At 47.1% G+C, this 24,791-nt stretch overlaps 9 protein-coding genes across 11 annotated transcripts, besides 2 other annotated features; 4 read left to right on the top strand and 5 right to left on the bottom strand.

Moving 5' to 3' along the window:
• Nucleotides 1-11: 11 nt before the first annotated feature.
• TSTA_035260 (pre-rRNA processing nucleolar protein Sik1, putative) lies at nucleotides 12-1,965 on the bottom strand. Its single transcript, XM_002480688.1, has 3 exons — nucleotides 1,670-1,965; nucleotides 488-1,607; nucleotides 12-430 (listed from the first exon to the last, which is right to left on the bottom strand). Exons 1-3 carry the CDS (start codon nucleotides 1,831-1,833, stop codon nucleotides 197-199), a joined length of 1,518 nt encoding a protein of 505 aa, XP_002480733.1. The 5' UTR covers nucleotides 1,834-1,965; the 3' UTR covers nucleotides 12-196.
• Nucleotides 248-334: a sequence feature (GA-rich).
• A 141-nt stretch (nucleotides 1,966-2,106) lies between the features above and the next one.
• Nucleotides 2,107-5,454, top strand: TSTA_035250 (t-complex protein 1, zeta subunit, putative). Of its 2 annotated transcripts, XM_002480686.1 has the most exons (7): nucleotides 2,107-2,241; nucleotides 2,294-2,388; nucleotides 2,444-2,465; nucleotides 2,517-2,558; nucleotides 2,610-2,630; nucleotides 2,682-2,855; nucleotides 2,911-5,454. In XM_002480686.1, the coding sequence occupies exons 1-7, from the start codon at nucleotides 2,200-2,202 to the stop codon at nucleotides 4,138-4,140; spliced, it is 1,626 nt and encodes a 541-aa protein (XP_002480731.1). In that variant the 5' UTR covers nucleotides 2,107-2,199; the 3' UTR covers nucleotides 4,141-5,454. The 2 variants fall into 2 exon arrangements, with proteins under 2 accessions (XP_002480731.1, XP_002480732.1); XM_002480687.1 differs by having other exon boundaries at nucleotides 2,107-2,388.
• TSTA_035240 (histone acetyltransferase (MysT1), putative) lies at nucleotides 4,547-5,608 on the bottom strand (the record flags this gene model as incomplete). Its single annotated transcript, XM_002480685.1, has 2 exons — nucleotides 4,547-4,882; nucleotides 4,907-5,608. 2 exons carry the CDS (start codon nucleotides 5,606-5,608, stop codon nucleotides 4,547-4,549), a joined length of 1,038 nt encoding a protein of 345 aa, XP_002480730.1.
• Nucleotides 5,609-6,288: 680 nt separating this feature from the next.
• Nucleotides 6,289-9,820, top strand: TSTA_035230 (RNA binding protein, putative; the record flags this gene model as incomplete). The annotated part of the gene is made up of 3 exons (XM_002480684.1): nucleotides 6,289-6,525; nucleotides 6,580-7,014; nucleotides 7,065-9,820. 3 exons carry the CDS (start codon nucleotides 6,289-6,291, stop codon nucleotides 9,654-9,656), a joined length of 3,264 nt encoding a protein of 1,087 aa, XP_002480729.1. The 3' UTR covers nucleotides 9,657-9,820.
• Nucleotides 9,821-9,908: 88 nt separating this feature from the next.
• Nucleotides 9,909-11,952, top strand: TSTA_035220 (asparaginyl-tRNA synthetase Slm5, putative). Its single transcript, XM_002480683.1, has 3 exons — nucleotides 9,909-10,318; nucleotides 10,369-10,489; nucleotides 10,563-11,952. The coding sequence occupies exons 1-3, from the start codon at nucleotides 10,023-10,025 to the stop codon at nucleotides 11,841-11,843; spliced, it is 1,698 nt and encodes a 565-aa protein (XP_002480728.1). The 5' UTR covers nucleotides 9,909-10,022; the 3' UTR covers nucleotides 11,844-11,952.
• Nucleotides 11,953-12,566: 614 nt separating this feature from the next.
• Nucleotides 12,567-12,597: a sequence feature (AT_rich).
• Nucleotides 12,598-12,780: 183 nt separating this feature from the next.
• Nucleotides 12,781-13,441, bottom strand: TSTA_035210 (uncharacterized protein; the record flags this gene model as incomplete). The annotated part of the gene is made up of 2 exons (XM_002480682.1): nucleotides 12,781-12,820; nucleotides 12,864-13,441. 2 exons carry the CDS (start codon nucleotides 13,439-13,441, stop codon nucleotides 12,781-12,783), a joined length of 618 nt encoding a protein of 205 aa, XP_002480727.1.
• Nucleotides 13,442-15,754: 2,313 nt separating this feature from the next.
• On the bottom strand, nucleotides 15,755-19,385 carry TSTA_035200 (Sec23/Sec24 family protein; the record flags this gene model as incomplete). The annotated part of the gene is made up of 6 exons (XM_002480681.1): nucleotides 15,755-16,745; nucleotides 16,807-16,998; nucleotides 17,050-17,487; nucleotides 17,543-17,877; nucleotides 17,932-18,029; nucleotides 18,084-19,385. 6 exons carry the CDS (start codon nucleotides 19,383-19,385, stop codon nucleotides 16,102-16,104), a joined length of 3,009 nt encoding a protein of 1,002 aa, XP_002480726.1. The 3' UTR covers nucleotides 15,755-16,101.
• Nucleotides 19,386-20,609: 1,224 nt separating this feature from the next.
• Nucleotides 20,610-23,493, top strand: TSTA_035190 (amino acid permease). 2 transcript variants are annotated; one of them, XM_002480680.1, is made up of 9 exons: nucleotides 20,610-20,741; nucleotides 20,838-20,978; nucleotides 21,034-21,437; nucleotides 21,493-21,608; nucleotides 21,669-21,846; nucleotides 21,899-22,213; nucleotides 22,275-22,604; nucleotides 22,674-22,745; nucleotides 22,810-23,493. In XM_002480680.1, exons 2-9 carry the CDS (start codon nucleotides 20,922-20,924, stop codon nucleotides 22,901-22,903), a joined length of 1,566 nt encoding a protein of 521 aa, XP_002480725.1. In that variant the 5' UTR covers nucleotides 20,610-20,741; nucleotides 20,838-20,921; the 3' UTR covers nucleotides 22,904-23,493. The 2 variants fall into 2 exon arrangements, with proteins under 2 accessions (XP_002480725.1, XP_002480724.1); XM_002480679.1 differs by lacking the exon at nucleotides 20,610-20,741 and having other exon boundaries at nucleotides 20,784-20,978.
• Nucleotides 22,812-24,274, bottom strand: TSTA_035180 (NADH-quinone oxidoreductase Pst2, putative). The gene is made up of 4 exons (XM_002480678.1): nucleotides 24,160-24,274; nucleotides 24,010-24,095; nucleotides 23,553-23,949; nucleotides 22,812-23,493 (listed from the first exon to the last, which is right to left on the bottom strand). The coding sequence occupies exons 1-4, from the start codon at nucleotides 24,190-24,192 to the stop codon at nucleotides 23,371-23,373; spliced, it is 639 nt and encodes a 212-aa protein (XP_002480723.1). The 5' UTR covers nucleotides 24,193-24,274; the 3' UTR covers nucleotides 22,812-23,370.
• Between the last annotated feature and the right edge of the window lie 517 nt (nucleotides 24,275-24,791).

Raw genomic sequence — 24,791 nt, 5'->3', positions numbered from 1 at the left:
GGCTTATTGCTAGTCATGGTAGTAACTGATAGTAGTATTTTTACAGCAACAACTAAATCCAAGAAGAGAACCACACAATATCAGAGTCGTTATCTGACAATAAATCAAAAGGAAATCAAGCAAAGCGATGAGCGCCAAAGATCCAAAACAACGCCATAAAATGAACACGTTCTTTTCCCATGCCGAACCAAAATGATCAAGCTTTAGATTTCTTCTTGGAGGAGCCCACCTCACTGTCGCGCTTTCGCTTCTTCTTCTCTTCTTTGCTCTTCTTATCCTTCTTGTCTTTCTTGTCCTTCTTGTTCTCCTTGTCTTTGCTCTCCTTCTCCTTCTTAGCCTTCTTGGGTTTCTCTTCGTCGGCCATCTCGATATCACTATCCTCAGGCTCATCAACTTCCATATCAGCGAGAATAGAGTCCATGGCGGATTTCTGTAATCCAAGTCAGTAAAATGATTGCCAACATTTGCAAGATTGTATATGGCGTACCATGGCGATTTCATTCTTAGTAGGGGGAGCACCAGAGGCATAAAATTCCAGACGTTCTTCAACCTGCTTCTTGAGAGCTTCGCCAAACTTGGTCGATGGAATTTCAGAAAAGTTGTCAATTCTGGAGGCGATAGAACACTTGTTGGCGAGGAAGCGAGAGATTCTGCCCTTGTTCTTGGGCCCTGCTCTACCGATGAACGAAGAATGATACAGTAAACCGTACTTGGGTGTGTTGCCCTTAGTCTTGAGAGCTCTGAACAAAGCTTTCTCTGCGCCGAGAATTTGGACAGTAGAAGCCGGGTACTTGGACAAGTTGGTCAAGCTACCGGCGTGAGAAATAAGACGAGCACCAACAACTTCGCCGATCAAAGCAGCCAAGTTAGGGGCAACAACACTCATCTTGGATACAAGGTATGAGTGCAATGACTTTCGGTAGTTGTGCAAGCTCACAACGCGCTTGGCGAAAGAGATGACATTCTCCATGTCAGTCTCAGAGATATCTTGACCCATACTATGTTTCGCAGCCTCAATGATGGTGCGAGCGACTCCTTCGTCGTCCTCTACCAAGGCGGCAAGATCGTGTAGACGGTTATCAGTCAAAGTCTTCTTGTCCTGGACAAAAAGCGCAACTTGAGCATAGCGATGATTTTCTGACACAATCTTGATAAGCTCGGGAAAGTGCCACGAGTACCATTCTCGCACTCTCATTGAGAAGGTGTTGATGGCCTTGTCCAACTGGTCCAAAATAGCAATCGCCTGGATGATATGGTTGTCGTCACGCTGAACAGAGAACTTGACCTTGGCACGCGAGTAGGCGTGACCGAGACCCAACTGAGCGGTATCCAAGTCGCCCTCCCTGAGACCTTTCAAAAGCTTTGTTGAGTGCAATCGGATGCCTCGAAGCATATCCTGCACGACTTCACTGGTGTCACCGGTTTCGCACTCGACGGATGGGAAAGCAGCCTTGATGCTGGTCGCCAGAACACGATCGTACACTCCCAAGCTGACCTTCTTCTTTTTACCCGCCTTGGGAAGATTGAGTTCAAGGAATGAAATAAGAGTCTGTGAAGCAACACCTTCGGAAATGTCGTTGATTTCGCTCAGGGCTTGCTTATTGTTTCTGGAAGCTTTGTCAGCACTAAAAGTCGTGCGATAGCAATCATGGGTACAGATAGTACGCACTCAAATGGCAAAAAGCTGACAAGCTCAACCATTTTTCCAAATTTGGCAAGATCCAACACACTTTCTTGAACTTCTTTCAAGCGGTTACCAACGGTATCGGCCTGGTGTACAGTCTTGAAGAGCGAGTAACCCATCGGGGCCTCGAAAAGAAGGTAGTCGGCCATGGCGAGGTTTGTCGCGAGTCACTCCAGGGAAAAATTGGAGTAATTGACTCAATCAAAAATTAAACCCGACCAGCAACCTCTCAATTGATGCGAATTAGCTGAACGTGGGATTCCGCGACACGGATTGATAATGCGAAAAAAGATTTGAGATGTTCACGGAAGCTCTTCATTTTTTTTTTCTTCGGCAGCGGCGCTAGTACAAATCGGCAATGTGGGCAATTTTGGGCAAAATTAAGCTCACCGCGTTGAGACGGCAGCACTACCAAGTCGATTACGGCTGTTGATTTTGTTCTGTCGGCGAAATTATTTCTATTGTATCCCTTTTGTTTATTGAGCCTGACAAGTTTTTACTTTGTCAAATAAACCATGTCTGCCACCCAGTTACTCAATCCAAAGGCGGAGTCCAGAGTAAGAGAGTACTTGTTACCCCTCCGCAAAACATGCACTGACAGGAATACAGCGGAGAGCGGAGGCTCTCAAGGTCAACATCAGCGCTGGTGAAGGTCTTCAGGATGTCTTGAAGTCAAATCTTGGGCCGGCCGGCACGATTAAGATGTGAGTGTTCTGAAGAGTCACTACTGGAGAAACTCATCTAACCTTCAATCCCTAGGCTCGTTGACGGTGCTGGAGGGGTACGTCTATCGCTATCGCTCATGAAAGAACAAAGCTTAACGTGGGAATAGATCAAGCTCACAAAAGATGGAAATGTGTTATTGAGAGAAATGGTGAGTATCTACATATTCTAAGTCAAAGATTCGTTTCGCTAACTTAAACAGCAAATTCAAAATCCTACAGCCGTAAGGGCCCTTTTCGGTACTGTACCTCGAATCGATCGCTAATTTGGGAAGGTCATGATTGCACGGGCAGCAACTGCACAAGATGATATTACAGGTGATGGAACAACGTCGGTCGTCCTTTTGGTCGGAGAGCTCCTCAAGCAAGCGGACAGACAGATCTCCGAGGGTCTACATCCGCGAGTTCTTACGGATGGATTTGAGCTTGCCAAGAACGAGACTTTGAAAGTGGGTTGCTATTTGTACCGTGTTATGAAGAAGCTTACTGATGGACCATGTGCAGTTTTTGGACAGCTTCAAGATTGAGCGTGAGATTGACCGTGAGCTCCTCCTGTCTGTCGCTCGAACATCCCTATCCACCAAGTTGAACAGCGCTCTTGCCGAGAGTCTCACCCCTGCGATTGTCGACGCTGTTCTCGCTATTTACAAGGCTCCAGCCAAACCAGACCTTCATATGATTGAAATCATGAAGATGCAACACCGAACAGCATCTGATACTCAATTAATTCGAGGCTTGGCTTTGGATCACGGTGCCCGTCACCCAGACATGCCCAAGAGAGTGGAGAACGCTTTCATCCTCACCCTCAACGTCAGTTTGGAATATGAGAAGTCAGAGATTAACTCCGGATTCTACTATTCGAGTGCGGAGCAGAGAGATAAGTTGGTGGAGAGTGAACGTCGGTTTGTTGATGCTAAACTTCAGAAGATTGTGGAGTTGAAAAAACAAGTATGCGGTAACGACCCTAAGAAGGGGTTTGTCATCATCAACCAGAAGGGAATTGATCCTCTCAGTTTGGATGTGCTTGTGAAGAACGGAATAATGGCACTCAGACGCGCTAAGCGACGTAACATGGAGCGTCTTCAGCTTGTCTGCGGCGGTGTTGCTCAGAACAGCGTGGATGACCTTACGCCAGATGTTCTTGGTTGGGCTGGCCTAGTCTATGAGCACCAACTCGGAGAGGAGAAGTACACATTCATTGAGGATGTTAAGGATCCTAAGTCCGTAACTCTTCTCATCAAGGGACCCAACCAGCACACCATTGCTCAGATCACAGATGCAGTCCGAGACGGTTTACGATCAGTCTACAACACAATAGTTGACAAGAGCGTGGTACCAGGAGCTGGCTCTTTCCAGGTTGCAGCTGCTGCCCATTTACTATCAGAAGAGTTCAGCAAGACTGTTAAAGGAAAGGCCCAATATGGTATCAGAGCTTTTGCAGATGCTTTACTTATCATTCCCAAGACGCTTGCTGCCAACTCCGGCCACGATATTCAGGACTCTCTCGCCAAGCTTATCGACGAACAACGTCAGGGACACGTTGTCGGATTGAATCTCTTGAGTGGAGAGGCCATGGATCCTGTTCAAGAAGGCGTATTCGACTCTTATCGTGTGCTACGTAACTGCATTGCTTCCAGCACAGGAATTGCTTCCAACCTATTGTTATGTGACGAGTTGTTGAAAGCGAGGCAAATGGGCAGGTCAGGTGGACCTGGGCCTGGCATGGACGAGTAATACTTCAACTAAGGGTATACTTTGTTGATAAAGAAGAGGTCCATGTACCAGTAGTCCAGTACCTTTGGGACTGTTTGAAATAAAAGTCGGAATATAAACTAATCTTTTAATTCATGGAAATACGTTATTCCTTCAACTTTGAAAAGTGCGAACTTCTACTGCATGTAAGTTAGGTGTCAAGCTGAATTTTTCTGACGAGGTTTGTCTCTTTCGACTGCAATTCAGTCCAGAAGAATTGGCGACGCTATAAACAGATAAATTCACGATAACTAGTGGGTATCTAAAACTTTCTCCCCTCTACATAGTCCTGAACGCCGCTGTATGCAAATCGCCAATGGTAAACAAATACTGCTGCCTATCATGAAACTTGACGGATTGCCCACCACCAACAAACCGGATGTAACTCTCAATGGTCTTCTTGCATTTGGAGTTTCTCAGGAGCCCATTCACCAATGAATCCATACTCTCTCACCGGGTCTCGGAGGGCGGCATTATGGATCTTTGTCCACTCTAGGACATTCGATTTGCGGATGATGACTGCCTCACCATCTGAAGTAGTAGTTTGAGCACGTTTACTCGTAGTTCTTGTCGTATGTTGCTTCTCTGGTTCCACCACACCCATCCCTTTCAATGCCGTAATCACGTCTTCCGGTAACATTCCAGTTGCCTGGCCGATTTCTCGCACCGTCATCCGTTCCCTAGGAGGGAAATTTTTTCCCGACGTAGTTGTTTTCATGGTTACCTGTTTCTGCTGAGCCTGTTGGACGTACTCATCTGCATCTCCGCCGGGAGGGCCAAGTAAGAAGTACCGTGCCATGCGCTCTTCCCAAAACCGTGTATAACTTCGACGACCTAGTTCACTGAGCGGTCTTTCGGGTCCGCCAATCAATCCTCCTTCCCACTCCCATGCACTTAATTTGTAGCTCACGCCCATTAAAAGTTTGCCTAGTTTCTTGTGTTGGTATGGAGGGAAGATAAGGATGCACGCGAGGTTATTCAAATCCCAGGACAATTTCTCCTTAGAGAAGTATCCAAGCACGTAGTAATCGTCTGGTGTCTTGGGGTCGGTGAACGTGAGAACGTAATATAAGAACGACGAGACATCAAAAAACACGGATTTATGGTCGAGGAATAATTTCGCAAAAAGAGACAGATTCTGTGCAAATAATTTATCGTCCTCGCCGTCAATTTCCCAGACCGCATACCCCCCGTGTTCATAGACTTTCTCGCCCGGAGGCGTCGTGCGTCGGTCACATAGCTTCACATGACTTGCGTAGGCTCCAGCGTCGCAGGTATATCGAAAACACCAGCGGCATACATATAATATCTCGGTATCTTTACTGACCAGTTCCTCGGGATAAATGGAATGATACCAAGTCGGGAAGGAGAGGTCGCCTAGTACGACGCGCTTTACGCCGCCGCGATTAGCATGTTGCTTTGCGATATTTGCGGCTGCAGATTGCGCCATTGGAGAGACGAGTGTCGGATCAAGCACGCGTTGCGTAAGGCTTTGCTGATACGGTCATGAGACGTTCGTGGGGGTTAAGGCAAATAATTTGATGGTGTCCTTGCTCTCATGAGGTTCCGTCAATTCACTACAATAGAGGCTAACCAAGGCTTTGTCTCAGATGGCACCGAGGGTCAACATCAAATCTCTGTTGACAGCACCAACCATGCTTTTTACTTGTTTATTCATTTGCACGTATATTAGTTCGTAGGGCGAGAGACCTATAGAGACAGTCTCTATTTGTATACAATCGATAAAAGGAGAAGAAATCGTGGAGATTCCCTAATACCACTCGATAAGGCCGAGCGGGGAACATCCGGCAGCCTAGGTTAGCTCCTTATCGATTAGAGCTCTCACTCGGATTCTTCCTTCCTCCTTCGAACTCGGCTGCCTGAGACTCCTCATTATTATTCATCATTTTCTTATATTATTATATCGTCTTCCTCCTTCTATTTGCTCCGTTACAATAGAGCCCTGCAACTGCACTCGATGATGCGGTGTTACTCTTCCGGTCTCGTGTAACTCTTATCGCCACTTGAAGCTCCCTGCCAAACTAGGCTGCCAATCTATCAAACCCATCAACTCTTCGGCTTCTTCCTCTCCGTCATTCACCCTCAGGAAACTCACTTGAAACTGGGAAAATGGCAGATATAGTGCTGAAGCCCTTCCAAATCAGGAACCTACATTTCTATCCGGCAGAGGAGAACCTTTATGACTCTTCGACGGAGAGTATAGTCTCCAACTCCCCAGCAGATGACACCCAAGCCAGGCCATCGAGCCTCATCCACTTGTCGGCGGGAGAATACGATAAAATTATCAACGATCATCCAAATGGAACTCTAACATATATTGACGACGATGACGGTGACATCATTACTGTGAGTGCTGCTCTCCTCCCCTTGACATTTATCTATTACTCACAATACTGCTAGGTTGGATCCTCTTTCGAACTCGAACAACGACTTGATGAACCAACACCATACACAGCGGTCACCTCATCAAATCAAACAGAACCAACTCCGATCCATCTGTTTGATATTCGTCGACGCAGGTCCATAATCAAGCTTTGGAAAGATATTGAGAAGCGCTCCGAACTGCACTGGGACTTCAAAGCTCCAGAACAAACCACTACGGAGTTCATGGACTCATCGAAACCTAGCGAAGCTGGTACTTCGCTTCACTCCCGTGGGCTAGACTCCAACGAGTCCACGGACTTGCGGAAACGATGGTTGGATGCATGCAGGCCGCCTCGGCTCCAGTCTCAGGAGACGGAGAAAGAAGTCCCATCCCCTATCTCTCAAGACGTGGAATCCTCCACGCCGACTATTATGTCACTGTCGGCTATTACAGAGGAGGGTAGGCGTCAGGTAAGCAATGGCTCCTTTAATCTTCGATTCGTCTATACTAATCTCCACAGGCTGAAGAAGCTGGAAGTCGTATACGAGGCATTTGGGATTTAAATAATACTGCAGCTTCTCAAGCAGCTCCCGACTTTATCCGCAACCAACCGAATCCTTGGGCTGTTTTGGTAGAACCGGTATTGGAAAGCAAGAGCAATAGTCATACGACCGAATCCTCAACTAAGCTGCCTTCGCAGGCATCAAAATTGCATGAGGGTCCGCTCCCAGACTCCCAATCATCATCATCGAAGACAGAGGCAGAGTCACAGCCACTCTTATCTGCATTCGAGGCTGAGATGGCCAAAATCCTGGAGAATGCTCAAGGCCGTGTAAACGAAGCAGGCAGCTCTTCTACCGCTCAGGAGCCACAAACCCACCGTCTCGGGTCGGTAGAGCCGACGTGGCCTGTCAATCTAATGACTGGTATTTTGCAGACGGTTGCAGGTGGGATTGAGAACCTGGGATCAGAGCTCAAAACAAAGATTCCGGAAGTGGAACGCCACTTAGTAAATGCACAGAGAGCCATACCTGAGGATTTAGGCCCCAAGTTGCAGACGGCATTGACAGTAGTTGAGTCACAGATCCAGAATCTGACACAGATTATACAGCACGCATCTGATGCGTCAGGCGAGGCCGCTGAAAGGGTTCGTCAGGCCGACCTCCGTGCTACCGAGGAGGTGCTCAACGGGCTTGGAGACATGGCTCATGAGTTTGAGGATTTTGGAAAAACCTTGTTTGCTGCTTTTGAGGCTGAGTTTGGTCAACAAAACAGCAGCAGCGAAACAAATTCCACCAATGCTACTATTGCAAGGGAAGGCGAGAATATTGCACAGTCCCAAACTCGAGAAGAGAAAGTCGCGGTAGTTACTCGGCCACTCGATCAGAGTACTGAAGCTGCTGCGGAAGCACCTTTGGATACAACCTCAGCTACTGCATATCAACATACACCCCCACCTCCTCCAGCTGCTCTCTTACCATCTCATCTACGAGAGTCTTTGCTCTCAGAAATCAGAAACAGTGCTGTTCAAAATAATCAGCCACGGGCAGTTAGCCCTCTCCAACAACAGATGCCAGAGTTATCGCCCAATATGCGAGACTCGTTGCTCTCCGAGATTAGAAGCAGACCTACTCTGCGAGATTCCTCTCCTTCGGAGGCTGGGAGCAGCCCTATTCAAACTAATCAGCCACAGGAAGCTTACCCTATTGAAAAACACGACAACATAAATCCCTTATTTGTCAATTGGCCAAACCGCCCAGCCTTTGTGTTGCCATCTAAACCAGCAGCCACTCAGCCTCCATCTGTACTCACAGTCACTCGTCCGCCAGTGCCTCCAAAGACTGTGAATGATAAGCCAACTGAGTTTCTCTGCTCATTGCAGGATGATACACAACCAGCAGTACATTCAGAAACCAAGGAGCCAGAGCAGGTAGATGATACAAGTAAGACCCTGTTCATGGGCAATATTGGATTTGAGGTCACTGAGCGAGTCATAGAGGAGGTATTCTCCTCTCAATCCTTCCCAACCAAAGTCCACCTACCAATAGATTCCTCTACTGGTAAGCATGCTGGATTCGGATATGCCAATTTCACCTCCGTTTCGTCTGCCAAAGCTGCTCTTGCCCGGTTTCAGGGTGTTGTCATTGACGGCCACTCATTGAATTTGGAGTTATGTGACAACTCTCCCATCGGTGACTTGCAAACCCAAACCCCTGTCAACCAATCGAGACTTTCAAACCTGTATACTTCAAGCGCTGGGGGAGTTGGAGAACGCCGGCCACCTGTTACCTCAGGTGACAACCTTCCAAGCGTTTTTAGTGGTAATGCTCGTAGCATTATGCCGCACTCCAACAGGCCCGGTTACCCGCATAGCAGTTTGACACCCCAAGATCATCCGGAGGAAACTCCCGAGTTTGCTGCACGGTACCCTTCTCTTCTTCCCGCCTTCAAGTCTCAGGAACATCCTTTGACAGCACCTGCACGTTCCATGACGTTCAGTCCCAGTTCGGAGATTGCTCGCTTTCCTCCTATTTCACAGATAGATGCACATCTTCTTGCGGAGACTAGCCAATCTCGGACGGGTCCCCATCGTGCCTCTACACTGCCGTGGGAGGAGTCCAGGACGAAAGGCGAAGAACACCGTCGAATGCGAGAGCCACGACGTGTCTCTTCCACTATCAACCGGAGGTCTCTCGCTCAACCTCCTACACAACCAGACAGCGCACACGCTCTTAGACGTAGAGCGACGGAGGCTAACTCATTGCGTCACCGCACTTACGGCAATCCCTTCCGAGAACAACGTCCCGTAAGCCTCTATGATAGACCTACAGGGCCGATTCCTGGCAGTTTCCCGGCGGATGATACCCCAATGCCGGCTACCAACAATGACGAGCATAACGCAGGCGATAGAGGGTTTCAATATGCGATGCAGCAAAGCCTAATTGACCAGTGTGTTGATGATCTGTTGAGTCTCGGCTATGGCACAGTTGTTGATGGAGGACGAGATAGACTGAGAATCATTGCCGAAGCTGCCAACTCTCAGGTCGCTGATGCAATTGATATGATTGAGGAGGAGCGGACGGCTTATGAACGCTATACTCCAAATGCTTGATCAAACTTGTTTCTGAAGAGCGAATACAAGTATGATACCACACTCATTCATGATTTTGCTTTCTTGTGCGAACGTGAAGATTAAGGGCGTATTTGGTGCCATTCATGCTGATAAATAAAAGATAGTTTAGTATCTGAATAAATTGAAGAATATCTCACTAGTTCGCTAAAAGTATCGTAAACTCATAGTTTATTGTTGGCCGTTGTAGATAGTCGATACTAGACAGTAGCTGCACTGGCAGTTAGTGGACCCACCTCGAATTATTGCTTCTCCAACACAACATGATTCAGAAACCACCTTAGCTATCCACGCAATAATATATCAATCAGGCGTGACTATTTCGGCAGTCAAATCCGCATACTCGCAATGCGGGCATGGCGACGCTCCTTCTCCACATCCGTCGTGAAACGATACAGTCCATCAAGCTCTCTGGCAGCTAGTCGATTACGGTGCGCCGAACTCTTGAATGCGACGACCGCAACGACGGTAACGGGAACAATAGCCGGAGATACGAAGACACATAAATATGAAAATGAGGAAGTTACATTAAAGGGATTTGTGCGATCAGTCAGGAAGCAGAAGCGGTTCGCCTTCGCGGAGATATCGGATGGGTCGACGGTGAAGTCGTTGCAGGCTATATTGACGCCAGAGCAGGCGGCTGAGTATGTGGTTTCCTATATAAGCCTTAGGCATGCTAATTATTTGTCGTTAGCTTGTCGACTGGAACGGCGATTGAGATTTCTGGGAGATGGAAGGCGTGTCCTGCTGGGAAAGAACAAACACATGAATTACAGACTTCAAAGGTCAAAATCGTTGGATATGCTGATCCGGAGGTGAGATCGCGTATTTCCTGATTGAGTCGATAAAACGTACCAAGAGGAACAAACTAATTCATGGCGTATATAGACATATCTAATTCAGAAGAAATATCACTCCCCCGATTTCCTACGACAAATCCCCCACCTACGGTTACGAACACCCTTCAACTCTCTCCTCTCCCGATTCCGCTCAGAGACCATATATCAGCTAGGACAAGTGTTTAGGTCCGTTCCGCAAGGAGGTTTTGTACAAGTGCAGCCGCCATTGATCACCTCGTCAGACTGTGAGGGTGCGGGAGAGACATTTACATTGTCCCCGCAATCATCTGCACCACCTCCATCTGGTTCAAAGGGATCGGAAGATGAAGAACATTTACATTTCTTCCGCAGTCCGAAATATCTTACAGTCTCGTCGCAACTTCATCTAGAAGCATACGCTGCTGAGTTGGGAAATGTATGGGCATTATCGCCGACGTTTCGGGCGGAAAAGAGTAAAACACCGCGTCATCTGAGTGAATTCTATATGCTGGAGGCTGAAGTGAATTTTACGGATGACCTACCCGCCCTGCTGGATTTGGTGGAATATTTGATTCGGGATCTGGCGCGCAGACTCTACGATACCCCAGTGGCACAGGAAGTGCTGTCAGCCAAACGGACGGGCGAGTCTGGCCTGGATAGTAGCGATGATATCCATGCTGTTCTTCGCAGGAGATGGGAGGTATTGTTATCCGAGACCATCAACTGGCCTCGAATTACATACACACGAGCAATTGAACTGCTCCAAGACGCACAAACCAATCATGGAGTCTCATTCGTGTACCCCCCATCCTGGTCCGAGGGTCTCCAGCTTGAGCATGAGAAATATATCGTCGACACTATCTTTCAAGGCGTCCCTGTCTTTGTCACGGATTATCCGCAAAAAGTCAAACCATTCTACATGGCGCCTTCAGAAGGTGCCGATGCTGCTCATCCAGACCAAGCTACCGTAGCTTGTTTCGATCTACTCTTCCCTGAAATCTGTGAAGTTGTCGGTGGTTCGCTTCGCGAACATCGATTGCCGCAACTGATCATCAAAATGCGCGAGTACGGTCTAATCAAGCATGGTTCCACAAAACCGTCATCATCATCACAGCCAAACGACGACAAAGACGACGAGCATGTGCTTGACCTCTCAAAGAATTACCCGTACTTACAACCCAGTGAAACTCTCGGCCATTTACAATGGTATGCTGACCTTCGTCGATGGGGAACTGCACCCCATGGCGGGTTTGGACTGGGGTTTGATCGGTTAATGGGATATTTGGCTGGAGTGAGCAGTTTGAGGGATGTGGTCCCTTTTCCTAGGTATTTTGGACGAGCTGATTGTTAGATATTCCGGTATGTGGAGATGTAAGTAACTTGTACGTATTATAATTGTATGCATAGATAGATCCAAGCCACTTAAGATGCAATTTTATATGGCCCCTATCCTTGACTCGGACAACTCGACTGAGACTTTTTCATCTTCAAGACTTGACTCAGGAACATGATGCCAGTTTGTACACACGAATCTAAACTTGAAATATTTTAAATCGTCCTAGTCCATGAGAGCAATCATCAATGTCAGCATTGCCATCGTTGGTCAGTACGTAGTTAGTCTCGGGGAGTCAAGGGACGTAATCGAGACAGCAGAGACCGGGATAGGATAGGAGATGTCTCACTTCTTTCTTCATTTACTCTAACCTCAGCCCCTATGGATCCTGTGGTCCTATCAGTCCAACGACAGCTACGTACAAAAGTAAACGAGGCTGAAACGAACCCCTGGAGAAATATACGAATACCGTATAAACAATTAAGCATTGTCCAAAACAGAAATATCTCCATATAGAAACATACGTAATCACCTATAAAAAACAATTATAAGACCTATCATAAGATGAAGAAAAGTTTCAATAGTAAATATATTTTTCAGAATCCGAAAAACCATCTACCTACGGGTATAGTATCCGTAACCCCTGAAAAAACAATAAACAGTGAAGTTTCCCAATCCCGTATACGTGCGTATCATCATCCAGTAAAGGCAACCGGGCCTGACCTGTTTTTTCTTCGTACGTTATAAAATATATTGATTTATATATTTTATTGACTGTCATAAAAGATGTTCCCAGTTCCTTTCTATATTCAAAAATCCTTCCCAAAATAAACGAATAAATAAATCCCAATAGTCCGTCATAGAAGTTTAAAAAGGGGGTGCGACAAGCTGGGAGTCCAGCCTGTCCTAAGAAGAAAATAAAAGTCGAAAGAAGAAAAAAAACGATCGAGTCAAGTCAACTGACTTCCAGAATGAATGGGTCTACCTGGACCTGGCTGTAGCTCAAGAAATTGAAAACTTTTGAGACAAAGCGTTTACTCAAGGAGAGATCCAAGGTCAAGTTTAAGCAGATCGTGGCTCTGGCAAGAGTGGGTAGCCCAGTTGTCGTCGGGAAGCAAGTAAGCTGCAGCACAGGCAATGTCACCAGGGGCGCAGGTAGCAGCCTCGCAGGTAGAGTCAGCGGAGCTGACGGCGAAGCCCATGGTGGTGAATTCGGAATTGTCACCCATGTTGATGCAGGAGAGATCCCACCAGATGATGGGGTCTTGGTAGGTGTATTCGTATTGCAAGACATTGGTCTGCTCAGGAGAGAAGGAGATCTTGATGGAAACACCGCCACCGTTGGGGTTGGTGCGCCAGTTCTCGGAGTAGCTCTCGCCGCTGTTGAGGGTGTACATTTCGCTCGAGACATCGGAGACGGACCAAAGGTAGACGGTCTTTTCCATGTTGTTGACGATCTGGACGCCGTCGCTGGTGATGTTTGCCTCTTGACGGGCCATCAATTGACGGTGTTGAGAGTGAGCATGATGGCGGACGTTGTTGCTGTTGTGGACAGCAGGGAGGGCAGTTGCCACTGCGCTGAGGGCAGCGAAAAGACCGAGAGCCTTAGAGAACATATTTGAGTTTATGAACAAAAAAAAGAGTGTTTCTGGAGTGTTTCGAGGATTCGAATGAATGTTTTCAATCTTTTCAAAAGACTGTATAACCTCTATCAAAGAGATTGGAAAGTTCGACTGATGGGTGAGCTTTGGAGGGCTTCAAGGGAATGACTACTCTCACAAGAGTTGATATAATGAACGATCGATAGGGAACGAAACAAAGCAGGAAACATCGGAACCGGGGTCAAGGATCATCTTATATACAAATGACCCTCGGGTTACCCATGTGGGCGCTGAGGGGCGGAGACATGTTTGTTTCAGGCACACACAGAGTACTTCGCTAAACCTGAGTAGCACTTAGTCGTATTTCCAGTCTCCATCTGGCGTTCTTTCTTTTCCCCTCTTCCGACAAAGTTTTCGTTCGGAGTAGTCCACCCACACCTGTTTGACCGTCGGACGGTGTCTAGTCCACGAATCCTAAGGAGGAATCAGACATCCGGGTGCCATCTGTCCCACAGGTCAGGACCAACGTCAGACACACTGCAGTTTAGACCTGGACTAGTCAGATTAGTCGGACAAATACTACAAAAGAAGGCTAAATCGAGGCACCCACTCAGTGGCGCTGGCCAGACGCAAAGCCAAGAGCAAGCCCTTCGATCTCGCCGGTGAAAAATCCGTCTTTCATCAACTAAAAGTTGTGACTAAAGGATCCAGACCTGATCAGCCATCGGATTGGCAGATTACCGGCCGCTTATTTAGCTGCATCGGCGCACAACGATCTGACGTCGTGTCATTGGCGTGTTCCTGAATTGGCATCTACACGTTGGCGCCGAGCTGGCGCTGGCAGTGTGAACAGAGTCCGGAGTAATCCCAAAGATGTGAGAGAGGTGCATGTCAATTGAGATAGAGGGACAACCATGGGAAAGAGGAAAAGCAGACAGCGAGAGGCCAGTCGGGTGCTCGTCCAGTCTGAGTCGCTGTTTGGTTGGTTTGTTTCCTCTTTTTCGGTCAGGCACCGAATCCTACCTGGCCAATCATCATCCGAGAGTATCGATTTTACGTCTTCTGATTGGCTATAATGCCTGACTCGTCCCGCTCAGAGTTCCACTCATTGAAAAATTCGGATTGGCTCTGAGTGAGGGCTTTTTTTTTGTCTGTGCGTGGCTATATCCGTGATTTATTATTTCCACACACTAATCCTGTAATGCTACGGCATGGTAGCTGTGGCATTATTGTTCTGTATCCTCAGCACACACTCCTCACTGCAACCCGGCATTGTTCGCATACGCGCCGGTTCAATGGGTGACAGAACCATAGGCAACTGTTCACATGAATAAAGCGACCGACTCCTCGGTAAGCAGGACAAAATAGTTGAGTCGGCCTTGTGGCAAGTACAGATGATTTCCAAATACACTATTGTACGTAAAAGGAAGGCAATAGAGAAAGCTTTCTCGCAACTCAATTCTGACTAATTCGACAGAGTCCAGTCAGTGAGATGATATATTTTTTTCATCATAAAAAAAGTAAGGCGAAGAGGACGGAATACTTGAAAGGTAAGCTGATGTAGTGGCGAACATCGTTGGTGGGATATGCCCAATAGCAGTGTAGGCAGTGGACATCCAGGAAGAGTTTTCATTGTAGTCTTCTATCCAGCAAATCACAAGCACGATCTATATTACTTGTCTGCAGTCTCCGACTCTCTCTCTCTCTCTCTTCCCGATTACAGAGTCTCCATCTCATCGGATTATGCGGGTTAAGTTCCCTCACCTTATGGCTCACAGTCATCGTGATCAGACCTACTGTCAATTCTTGCAAATAACTGACTAGCCAGTGGCAAATCAATGCAAAATCAAGCGGTCGTTGCGGACTTCTTTCTTTATTCGAACGTTACTCAAAATCGTCTACTATGTACTTATGTTCTTCATTATTGTTCTATCTCCATCGTCTTTTGAATAAGGCTAGGGCTTATCGATACGGAAGCCACCACGTGTTCTAGCCCATTGTCCGCTGGGAGATCGGCCGAGCCTAAATCTCTTGTCATCGGTCGAATGCAAAGAATCATGATTAATATTGAATGAGTCCAGATTAGATGAACACGTAGTGCCAACTGTTTTGATCACGTCCAAATCGAATTATGTACATGTCAACTTAAGGAAAGAAGAACTAAGAAACTTTGTTCCTGGTACCTTGCATAGTCATCAAGTCTCCGCCAATAAGATCAGCGTATCGTTGACCGATTCGCGCAAATGCGATCTATCTAGAAAATCTTTCTGCCTGAAATTATTCTATTCGTCGTTCTTTTCTTGGAGCATTTTTTATTCCATATGATTCGAAAGGAATGCATGTGATTGACTACCTCGTTAGACTAAAAGAGAATTTCAAACCGAGGGATTCCGGTGCATCGGGATATAATTATACATATATTCGTGTTACGTAGATGGCTTTGGAATCGACAGGTCATCGTGCTTGACGAGGACAAATCACAAATAAAAACTTTGATGCATGAAAAGACTGAATCGGTATATGCATTGGAATCAAGTATGCAAAGAATAGAAGAGATGTTCCACACGCTGATAATTTCGGCTCTGCTCGCTCGCTTCGAAGTTTTTAATATAATTAATCATTCAGAGAAGGAAAAAAATTCACATTCGTTGCCACCACCATAGTATAGAACCTGATTACCAATAAGGCGCTCGTATTCCTGCAAGACTAGCAAGTGCCCCTTCACCCGAACCAGTATTACTCTCGTCTTTTTTCCGATGCCCTGCCAATTCAAGATTGATCTGGCGGTGTATATGCACCAGCCAATCGACGTAACTCTGTGCCTCGTTGTTACGATCTTCCACTAATAATCGTGCAAACTCGTATTCTGCACCGTCTATGCCCTGCCGCGCCAATTGGATGGTGACTGCTTTTGATCCGCGTACTGTAGAGAGGTATTGGAGTAAATTGCGCACTTGGGCGTTGAGATGCGTCTCAAGGACCGGAAGTGATGACGTGTTCGGGTCCAAGGCTTGCAGAGAGGTGATTCCTGGACCGAAGAGGTCTTCGAGTAAGTTGGGGGATACGAAGGAGTGTATCCAGAGGAGAATGCTTTGGCCATTGTCAATGAGGTATGCCCCTCCTTCTTCAACGCGGGAGAACGATGCTCGCATTGCAGGAGGGACTTGCAGCTGGCCTTGTTCACTGGCAAACCCGTCCTCGGCGCTCATGTTGTGGATTGGGATGATTCGTGGATACAGATACAACGACAACTCCAAGCAACCAATAGCACGGAGCATTCGCAAGTCATGTACACGTCGATCTGCCGTCTCGCTGCCGCCTGTACAACACATCTGTTAGCTTTGCAGTGAAACCATGGGAACAGTCGATTAACAACCTACCTTTGAAAGCTCTCGACTTGATCAGACCAAGCATGTACATTGAGAATTCTTTGAGGTTTTCTGGCAGGACCAGCTGACCAGGAGGATGCGAGCCAGAGAAATTCTTGCGATATCCAGAAAAGATATCCACAGTCTTTTCCGTGATACTGGCACGGATATCCTTCAATGTCTTATCTCCCGCTTTCGAGGCAGCTATTCCAAGTCAGCACATATTCGCCATCTCGTAGTGTATAGAAGACTCACCTTCTTTGGCAATAATGGCCACAACGGCGTCTTGATCAATGCACTTCATTGTCTCAATACCACCCTCATTAACGCCAGCAACAACATTGATACACCGAACTCGTCGCTGTCCAGTTGCTGTAGTGTACAATAAAGCAGCTTGGAAATGTGCGTCAAGTTTGGGGTCAAGTTTTCCATCGTAACTAAAGAGCACTCCCAGCGCCTTATCAGCATCCATCGTTCCGATCTCAAGATCCGCACCAAATGTATGCTGCAAGAAGTTGCCATGATATGCCGAAACCTGTAGCCCGTTGGAGCATCGAACTTTCATCAAAGCTTGATATCCAGTCTCGCGAGTCACCGAGTGGGATAGCTCTTGCGAGAGTTTTAATGAATCCCGAGGCGAGTGGAAATTGGGATAGAAGAAGGATTCACCGCCAGAGATAGCCGCAGTATAACCTACACCAACGTCAGTCCGACTTGAACAAAATATATCAGCAGTTGGTCGACTCACCTATCGTTGTCAAGTCCATGAATTGTCCACCAGGTGCCGCGACGAAAAAGTCAATTCCAACTCCGGCTTCTGTTAATTTGTTCGCCGCCGCCTTCCAGTCAGGATTATCAATAGCAAATAGTTTATTTTCCCCATCTGGTGCCTGGCTCTTATCTTTCATGACGAGTTTACCCGGGCCATAGGTAGGTAGACTGGCTAAACAACAAACAAGCTTGCCGCCTGTTGATTGTAATGCGGATAAAGCCGCTTTTATAGTGGGTAGTAAAGTAGATTCAGGGCACTTTACGCGTGAGAACAAAGTCGGTAATTGTTCCAGTAGAGAGGTAATAACGGCCCTGCACATATGTCAATATTCCTTGGCGATTCAATCATTCGTAAGATTATCATACTTCGATTCATAGGGGTCCACAAAAAGACCTTCACTGAGAGGGACGAAGGGCTCTTCCAAATCCGTCATCACTATCATCTGTGCTTTGTCGAGCCGGGACTATCCACACTCCGTTAGCATCCGTCTTCGAATATGCAGAAAGGAATTCCTTACGCAGAGATTGTAAAAATGTATTTCCCTGTCAAATGTGACAATGCCAATCTTTGACTCTTCAGGAACCGTTCTGGACTCAGATTCCGTTTCCTCAACCTGCTCCTCCTCTTCGTCACCATAGAGAGCATTGATGATACCGTCGCACACTGCTTTCAAGAACCCCCTATTTACGGACTCCTGACTAACATCAATCAAAAAGAGCTGTTGTAATCCAACTGGTTCCTTTACCCAGTATTCCTTGGGCACTGTAAACTCAACCGTCCCCAAAACCAATTCAGGTCGCTGCAAACGATCGACGCGCACCCCTGAAGGGTCCACAGGAGCAAAATATTCGGGTGGAACTTCGTTCGGGAACGTGCACATATTACAGATAAACTTGTTGCCTCCGGATCGGAACGTCATGAACGGGTTAATGTATGTTCGGCATCTTCGACACCTCGGGGGACCTATATCGCCAAAATCGATCACTGGCACGGGCTGTTCCCCGGCATCTAACCTCGCCAGTGGCTGCAAAATCATGCCGAGTGGGAGACCGGTGGAATGCAGAAAGTCGGAAGATGAGGGAATATTGTTTAATGTCAACCGCGCAAATTTTGGTGATGAGTTCCCCTGGTCTTGAGCGATAAATGGTATAGAGGCTGGTGGAGGTACATGCTTTTCCATGGTAGGGTAGACATGGCTGAAATAGTATTGTGCGGGAATGTCTCGCGACCTGGGGACGCTGGGGATCTGCTCGGGGTCAATCTTTCCTTGTGTAGGAACTGACCCAGCACCTCCTCCTATGTCTGCTGTTGCGCCGGGAGCAACATTAGCTGGTATTTGCGCAGTCGAAGCCCCAGGGAATGCTGCGGGCGTTGCTGGATGTTGCTCTGGTTGATTCAAACCGGTGTTGAGATATTGTGACTGAAGGTTACTCTGAGAAGGAAATGTGTTAAGTCCCTGGGTGGAGGGACCTCCAATATCATGATACGCATGTCGATGCTTCTTTTTGTGTCCCCGAGCGCCGGCGTCCGAACTTATGCCTAATCCTTCCATCTGCGCAGCTAGACCACCCACAGTAGATCCGCCTAGAGCTTGTGGTGATGAAGGTACAGGACCCGGTCCATAACCGACGCCAGGCTGTCCAGCAAACTGCGCAGGTTGTGCTGCTCCATACGGTGGTAGTCCGGGCTGTTGTACGGCTTGACCAGGAGGGGCATTCGGATGGTAATATGGCGCGGGTACAGCTGACTGTTGTCTGTTCGGGTCCTCACCAGGGGCGCCAGCATAGCCAGAGCTATGATATGTACCGTACTCGGCCATTGCGACTCATGGACAGCTAGAGGACGACAGCGATATATTGCGGAGGGGTCGCTAGTAGAGTCCGGATTGAGATCGTTTCAAAATGGTGCCATCACCCCTATGTCCGGTAAGTAGTCAGAGATAAATGTAAGTCTGGGTTGTGCTATTCATACAGGCACCAGCAGATTGTATGCCGACCAATCTGTCCAGAGGTAGTGTAAAGCGTGATAACTGGGGGGAAGCTACAAGTGAACTGACCACCAAAAGGTCTCTGGTTGGTCGATCCATCGCGGATTTACTTGGGGCCGACGGAAGGCCCACGCGTTGCTGCCTGAGGCATCAAGAACTGCCATGTATATAAATCATCGATAATTCTGTCGTGCTATGCTTCGGTCAGCGGTGTTAGGTTAGGAAACCTAGGCTGAATAAAAGGACTGTCGCTGCAATTCAACGGCCTTGACTGTTGCAACGGACTGATAGAATTCATTAAGGAACAATCTCTTTTTGCTCCACAAGTCCAAGCAAGCTGTGTGATGCGTATTAAAGATATGCTACAAGATGAAGTAGAGAATCTTTCTGGCTGCATCACCCCTCTCTGTAAGCCCTAGCTCGCCCAAAAATAACTACAGAATGATAAGTTGGCCGGCATACGGAGTCCTACTTCCCGGGCAGCCCCAGTATGAAGCATGACAGCAGCAATGTCATGATAGTATCAACAGCGACGTGTAACTACTTCGCTATCAAGGTATGCCTGTAATCCACTGCCCAAATAGGCAGCCAACGTACGATGCATAAATTGTGAGGGGTAAAAGGAAGGAGGAGCGACGGGTCGGCCCTTCCTTTCGCCATTCCATCCACTTATTGAGTCTTCCAAAACTTGTGGAAATTCATTTTCTTATCTTCACCTCTTATTTCTTCTTTTTTTCAGATGGATTAACCAGCCAGTCATAGATAAGGTCGTGCTCACTCGTGTCACTGTCGTAGCGCGTCCTACCATGCAGTCTGTTATCAATCAAAAACCAGCTCACAGTGGGTCTGGCATATGCATGGATAGCTACATACCTTGCTCCTCAATACAAACCAATCCTGAGACTTCATTCTAGCATGTCCAATTCATCTAATGCACAACAACCCTCATCATTTGCCCGGATATCTCCCCAGCTTTGCATGTGTCGAATTACGCAGCTTCCTTTTGATTGCAGTGCGGGACACCTATTCTTATCATTCAATCGTCTGGCATATAATCCCTGGTAACACGACATACAACGAGGAAGAAGAACAGAATCATAGACCGGTAGCCGGTCTAGCTAGACACTGATCGTGGTACCATTGCCACTACCAAGCTGTCCCACTTGGAAATTTAGCTTCTTATATTCGGTATGCTGTCACCTCTTTCCGCTGATCTTAAATTCATCCGGCATACAATCATCTGCTATACGATAAGCAATCATGGAACTAAATTCTACTGTGCAGTATCCGGAAGGTGTTGTAACAGAAGAGAAAAGCAAGCAAACACCGGCAAATAGACCACTAGATGATAATAGACAGCCGGCAGATATGGCGACTATACACGATGACGACGAAAGGCTTCTAGCCCGTATCGGTTATAAACAGGTATGTACTTCAACTTGGTCAACATTCGCCTTGCATTAAGATCATCATGCTCCAGGAACTTAGACGTGAGTTCTCAAGATGGTCGACTGTTTCTTATGCCATTTCAATTCTTGGAGTGCTGGGTTCAGTTCCGGCCACATTCTCATACCCGCTCGCAGCCGGCGGACCAGCTGCTGTCGTCTGGTGTTGGTTCATTGGCTCTTGTATGTCAATGTGTGTCGGCAGCTCTGTGGCCGAGCTGGTATCTGCCTATCCTACCGCCGGTGGTATGTACTTTGTCACCAAGCATGTTGTACCAAAGGAACAGGTCGCCATTTTTGCATGGATTCAGGGATGGTGCAATCTTCTTGGCCAGACGGCAGGTGTGTCGAGCGTCGCATATACTGTCAGTCAGATGCTTCTAGCCTGTGTCAGTATGAATTCGACTTATCAAAGTAATGGGGAGTACTCCTTTTCTCCGTGAGTGAGCCATCGTCTATAGAGTGTGCCAAGATTATTGACTCATGGTTTATAGAACGGCTGCCCAGACAGTACTTGTGTCTATAGCACTGCTGTGTGTAATGGGTGTCATTTGTTCCCTTTCGACAAAGACATTGCATCGGACTGTTATGTGGTTTGCACCAGTAAATAGTAAGATATGAACTTAACCATTTTTCAAAAGCCTGCCACTGATCTTACCATATTATCTAGTGCTTGCGACTGTTGGTATATGTGCCGCGATCTTATACTTGACTCCCGAAAAACAGTCTGCCAAATGGGTGTTCACTACCGTAACAGATGGATCGGGATGGGGGTCAAAGACTTTCTCGTTTCTCCTCGGGTTTTTGTCTGTAACATGGACGATGACTGATTACGACGGAACAACCCAGTATGCACCACTCTAAACCCCGGACTTACAGTTTACTGATAATATCTCATAGCATGTCCGAAGAAACTCACGACGCGGCTGTGCTGGGACCACGGGCCATCCGAACGGCAGTTCTCGTATCAGGAATTTTCGGATGGCTACTGAATGTGTCCATGTGCTTTTGTATCAATGACCTGGATGCAGTATTGAACAGCCCAACTGGAATGCCTGCAGCTCAAATCTTCCTTAATGCCGGTGGCCAGACCGGAGGAACTGTGATGTGGTTTTTTGTGATTCTAGTTCAGTTCTTCACCGGGTGCTCTGCAATGTTGGCTGATACTCGGATGACTTATGCATTTGCTCGAGACGAAGCCCTGCCATTCTCGAAGTAAGTGGATTTTATTTTCTCGACAGACTAGTTCCAGAAGCTTTGCTTACCGGCGGTTCAGGTTTCTAGCTAAAATCAACTGGATAACACATACTCCTGTGAATTCCGTCTGGTTTGTGGTCTTCTTCAGTACCGTACTCAACCTGATTGCTATCGGATCAACTCAAACAGCAACTGCTATTTTCAACGTTACCGCCCCTGCTTTGGATCTTTCGTATATCGCGGTGATTCTCGCTCATCGGATTTATAGACATCGTGTCCGGTTTATAGAAGGGCCGTTTACCCTTGGACGATGGGGCGCACCTGTGAACTGGATCTCAATAGTATGGGTTATGTTCATTAGTATTGTGCTATTCTTCCCTACCACGAGACCTATTACAGCGGCAAATATGTGAGTATCTCGATTCACGCCCAAGCTGACTCCAATAGCGTAGTAAACTGACATGTGACAATCATTCAGGAACTACGCTGTATGCGTAGCCCTTTTCATTGCCATCTTCTCTTTATCGTGGTGGTGGCTGTCAGCTAGAGAGTGAGTAAAGCTACCTATATGCCCTCCGAAGACTACGGTATTTTGTATGCTAACTCGGGAATAGCAAATATATCGGTCCTCGTACCAAAGACCTTATGGAGTCCGTTCCGGAAGACGATTACGACGACCTCGGTCAACGGAACTCGAACGACGTATGATTGGACATGTTGATATATCATGTCAATGCTAGATTTTAGGTTTTCGATTTCGGTTAAAGATAGAGAAGCGCTAGAGGGTCGGATTACACTATAGCGCAGATTGGCGATAAACGATAAAATTTCTTCTGAATATCACTGCCGCAGCAGAAGTTATAGGGCATTCAGTCCGTTCCGCAATATTCAAGGTTCGGGTCGTTCATCGTAACGTTAAAATCCCAGCCAGGTATTTTTATACCTAAGTGAAAACTGCTCCCTATATTAAATCATTGCATCCCAAGGTCACTCGGCATTGAGCACCATAGAGTTCTTAATTATGTAATATTACACTTCAATAAACTACATAGCCCTCGTGGTTCCCTTTCCGTACTCAGTTCTTCCATCGCAAGCTCTTGTTGCCTTGTTACCGATCTGTTTGGTTGTTGGCTTGTATTCACCGTGGGTTGACCGGGCTCCTGACTATCATGTAGTCATGCACTACCAGTAACATTACTACCAACAACGACCTTGGAGACGGTCTCGCAGAACGCCTTGCCCTGACTTGTGGCAATTTGCAGTTCTAGTGCGCTGGGTTGACGCGAGCCATCGGTAGCCTATTAATATATTAGCTCGGCGCATCTCCTGAGAGCAATTCGTGAAGAGAACGCATTACGGCAAATGTTCCAGCACCCCATGCACTTCCACCGTGGACTTCGTCTAAGTTCGACAACATCGGAAAGACAGTCTTGTATCCCAACGGAACGTAGATAAAGCCGTGGTGCGCCAGCGTGCTCATAGCAGCAATACAGGTAGACTCCTGCCCACCACCCAAGGTTCCCGTAGAGACGAACAGGCCAGCATATTTACCCCAATAGCCCCCAGAGGCCCAGATTCCTCCGGTCCGGTCCCAGAATGCTTTCCATTGAGCGGGGAAGTTTCCATAGCGAGTTGGAATTCCGAAGAGGACTGCGTTGTAGTCCAACAGGGTGTTGACTGTTGCAATGGGGTAGGATGATTTGGGAGGAGCGTGCATTTTGGCGAGAACGTCCTCTGGTAAGGTTTCCTCGATTCTGGATAGTTAAATCATCAATGGATACACGAGGTAGCAGAGAAGGTACAGTACCACTCACTGGTAGATATCGGCTTTACCACCAGCTGCTTCTATCCCGGCTTTTTCAGCTTCGGCCAGCTTCAAGATGTGACCGTACATGGAATACTACATGTAGGTGCTAGGGATCAGTCTTCTGACCCATCGCACGGGGAGCATATATAGAACTCACGAAGATGATGGCGATTTTTGGTGAGGAAGACATGGTGACTGTCAATTGACCATGCCGGTGAAATTTCGTATGTGATAAATGAATTGATTCAACCTTAAGTGATTTTGACTATCACAATACAGCAAAGATACAAAAAGCTGGATTGTAAAATGCTATGCTTACATACTCCCCTGAATTGCCGGAAGTCATGTCACCATGATGACGCTGTCATTATCAAATATGGACGCAATCGGCGAACCTAGAAGTTACTTTGCAAATGGTGTTGGTTATAATTGGCGCCATCAACACTGATCGAGCGAAAATGCTGTGCGTCCGTGCTTTAGGTGTTTTGTAGTATGATAGGGTTATATGCGTCAACTGGTAGGGACTAGTTAAGGAATGAAGGATATGCGACCTGCCTATTCTGGCCAGAAGCGGTTCAAGTAGCATCACCACTATAACGCTCAGGTGATACTTACCATTGTTCCTTCTATATGGTCATACCGTAGATAGCAATGATACTGGAAAGACAATAAAAACAACGTCCACTATGAAGGTTTACCTTCCTTTCCAACCGGCCATGAGAAAGGCATTTTCGCCATGCGGAAGTAGTCATATAGAGGCTAATGATGAACAATCATCCTCTATCTCAA

The sequence above is a fragment of the Talaromyces stipitatus genome, genomic scaffold (assembly GCF_000003125.1).
Source record: "Talaromyces stipitatus ATCC 10500 scf_1105507295541 genomic scaffold, whole genome shotgun sequence".
Classification (NCBI taxonomy): Eukaryota; Fungi; Ascomycota; class Eurotiomycetes; order Eurotiales; family Trichocomaceae; genus Talaromyces; species Talaromyces stipitatus.
This window is presented reverse-complemented; position numbering and strand designations above follow the sequence as displayed.

Coding starts and splice junctions, on each gene's coding strand:
- TSTA_035260 (XM_002480688.1), bottom strand. CDS start 1,833: ATGGCCGACTACCTTCTTTTCGAGGCCCCGATGGGTTACTCGCTCTTC. Junction 1,608..1,669: donor GTCAGCTTTTTGCCATTTGA/GTGCGTACTATC, acceptor CAAAGCTTCCAG/AAACAATAAGCAAGCCCTGA. Junction 431..487: donor CTAAGAATGAAATCGCCATG/GTACGCCATATA, acceptor CTTGGATTACAG/AAATCCGCCATGGACTCTAT.
- TSTA_035250 (XM_002480686.1), top strand. CDS start 2,200: ATGTCTGCCACCCAGTTACTCAATCCAAAGGCGGAGTCCAGA. Junction 2,559..2,609: donor ATGTGTTATTGAGAGAAATG/GTGAGTATCTAC, acceptor TAACTTAAACAG/CAAATTCAAAATCCTACAGC. Junction 2,856..2,910: donor CCAAGAACGAGACTTTGAAA/GTGGGTTGCTAT, acceptor GACCATGTGCAG/TTTTTGGACAGCTTCAAGAT.
- TSTA_035220 (XM_002480683.1), top strand. CDS start 10,023: ATGCGGGCATGGCGACGCTCCTTCTCCACATCCGTCGTGAAACGATAC. Junction 10,319..10,368: donor ACGCCAGAGCAGGCGGCTGA/GTATGTGGTTTC, acceptor ATTTGTCGTTAG/CTTGTCGACTGGAACGGCGA. Junction 10,490..10,562: donor TTGGATATGCTGATCCGGAG/GTGAGATCGCGT, acceptor TGGCGTATATAG/ACATATCTAATTCAGAAGAA.
- TSTA_035190 (XM_002480679.1), top strand. CDS start 20,814: ATGGAACTAAATTCTACTGTGCAGTATCCGGAAGGTGTTGTAACAGAA. Junction 21,847..21,898: donor GATTACGACGGAACAACCCA/GTATGCACCACT, acceptor AATATCTCATAG/CATGTCCGAAGAAACTCACG. Junction 22,605..22,673: donor CCTATTACAGCGGCAAATAT/GTGAGTATCTCG, acceptor ACAATCATTCAG/GAACTACGCTGTATGCGTAG.
- TSTA_035180 (XM_002480678.1), bottom strand. CDS start 24,192: ATGTCTTCCTCACCAAAAATCGCCATCATCTTC. Junction 24,096..24,159: donor CAAAAATCGCCATCATCTTC/GTGAGTTCTATA, acceptor ACCTACATGTAG/TATTCCATGTACGGTCACAT. Junction 23,494..23,552: donor GGGGTGCTGGAACATTTGCC/GTAATGCGTTCT, acceptor ATATATTAATAG/GCTACCGATGGCTCGCGTCA.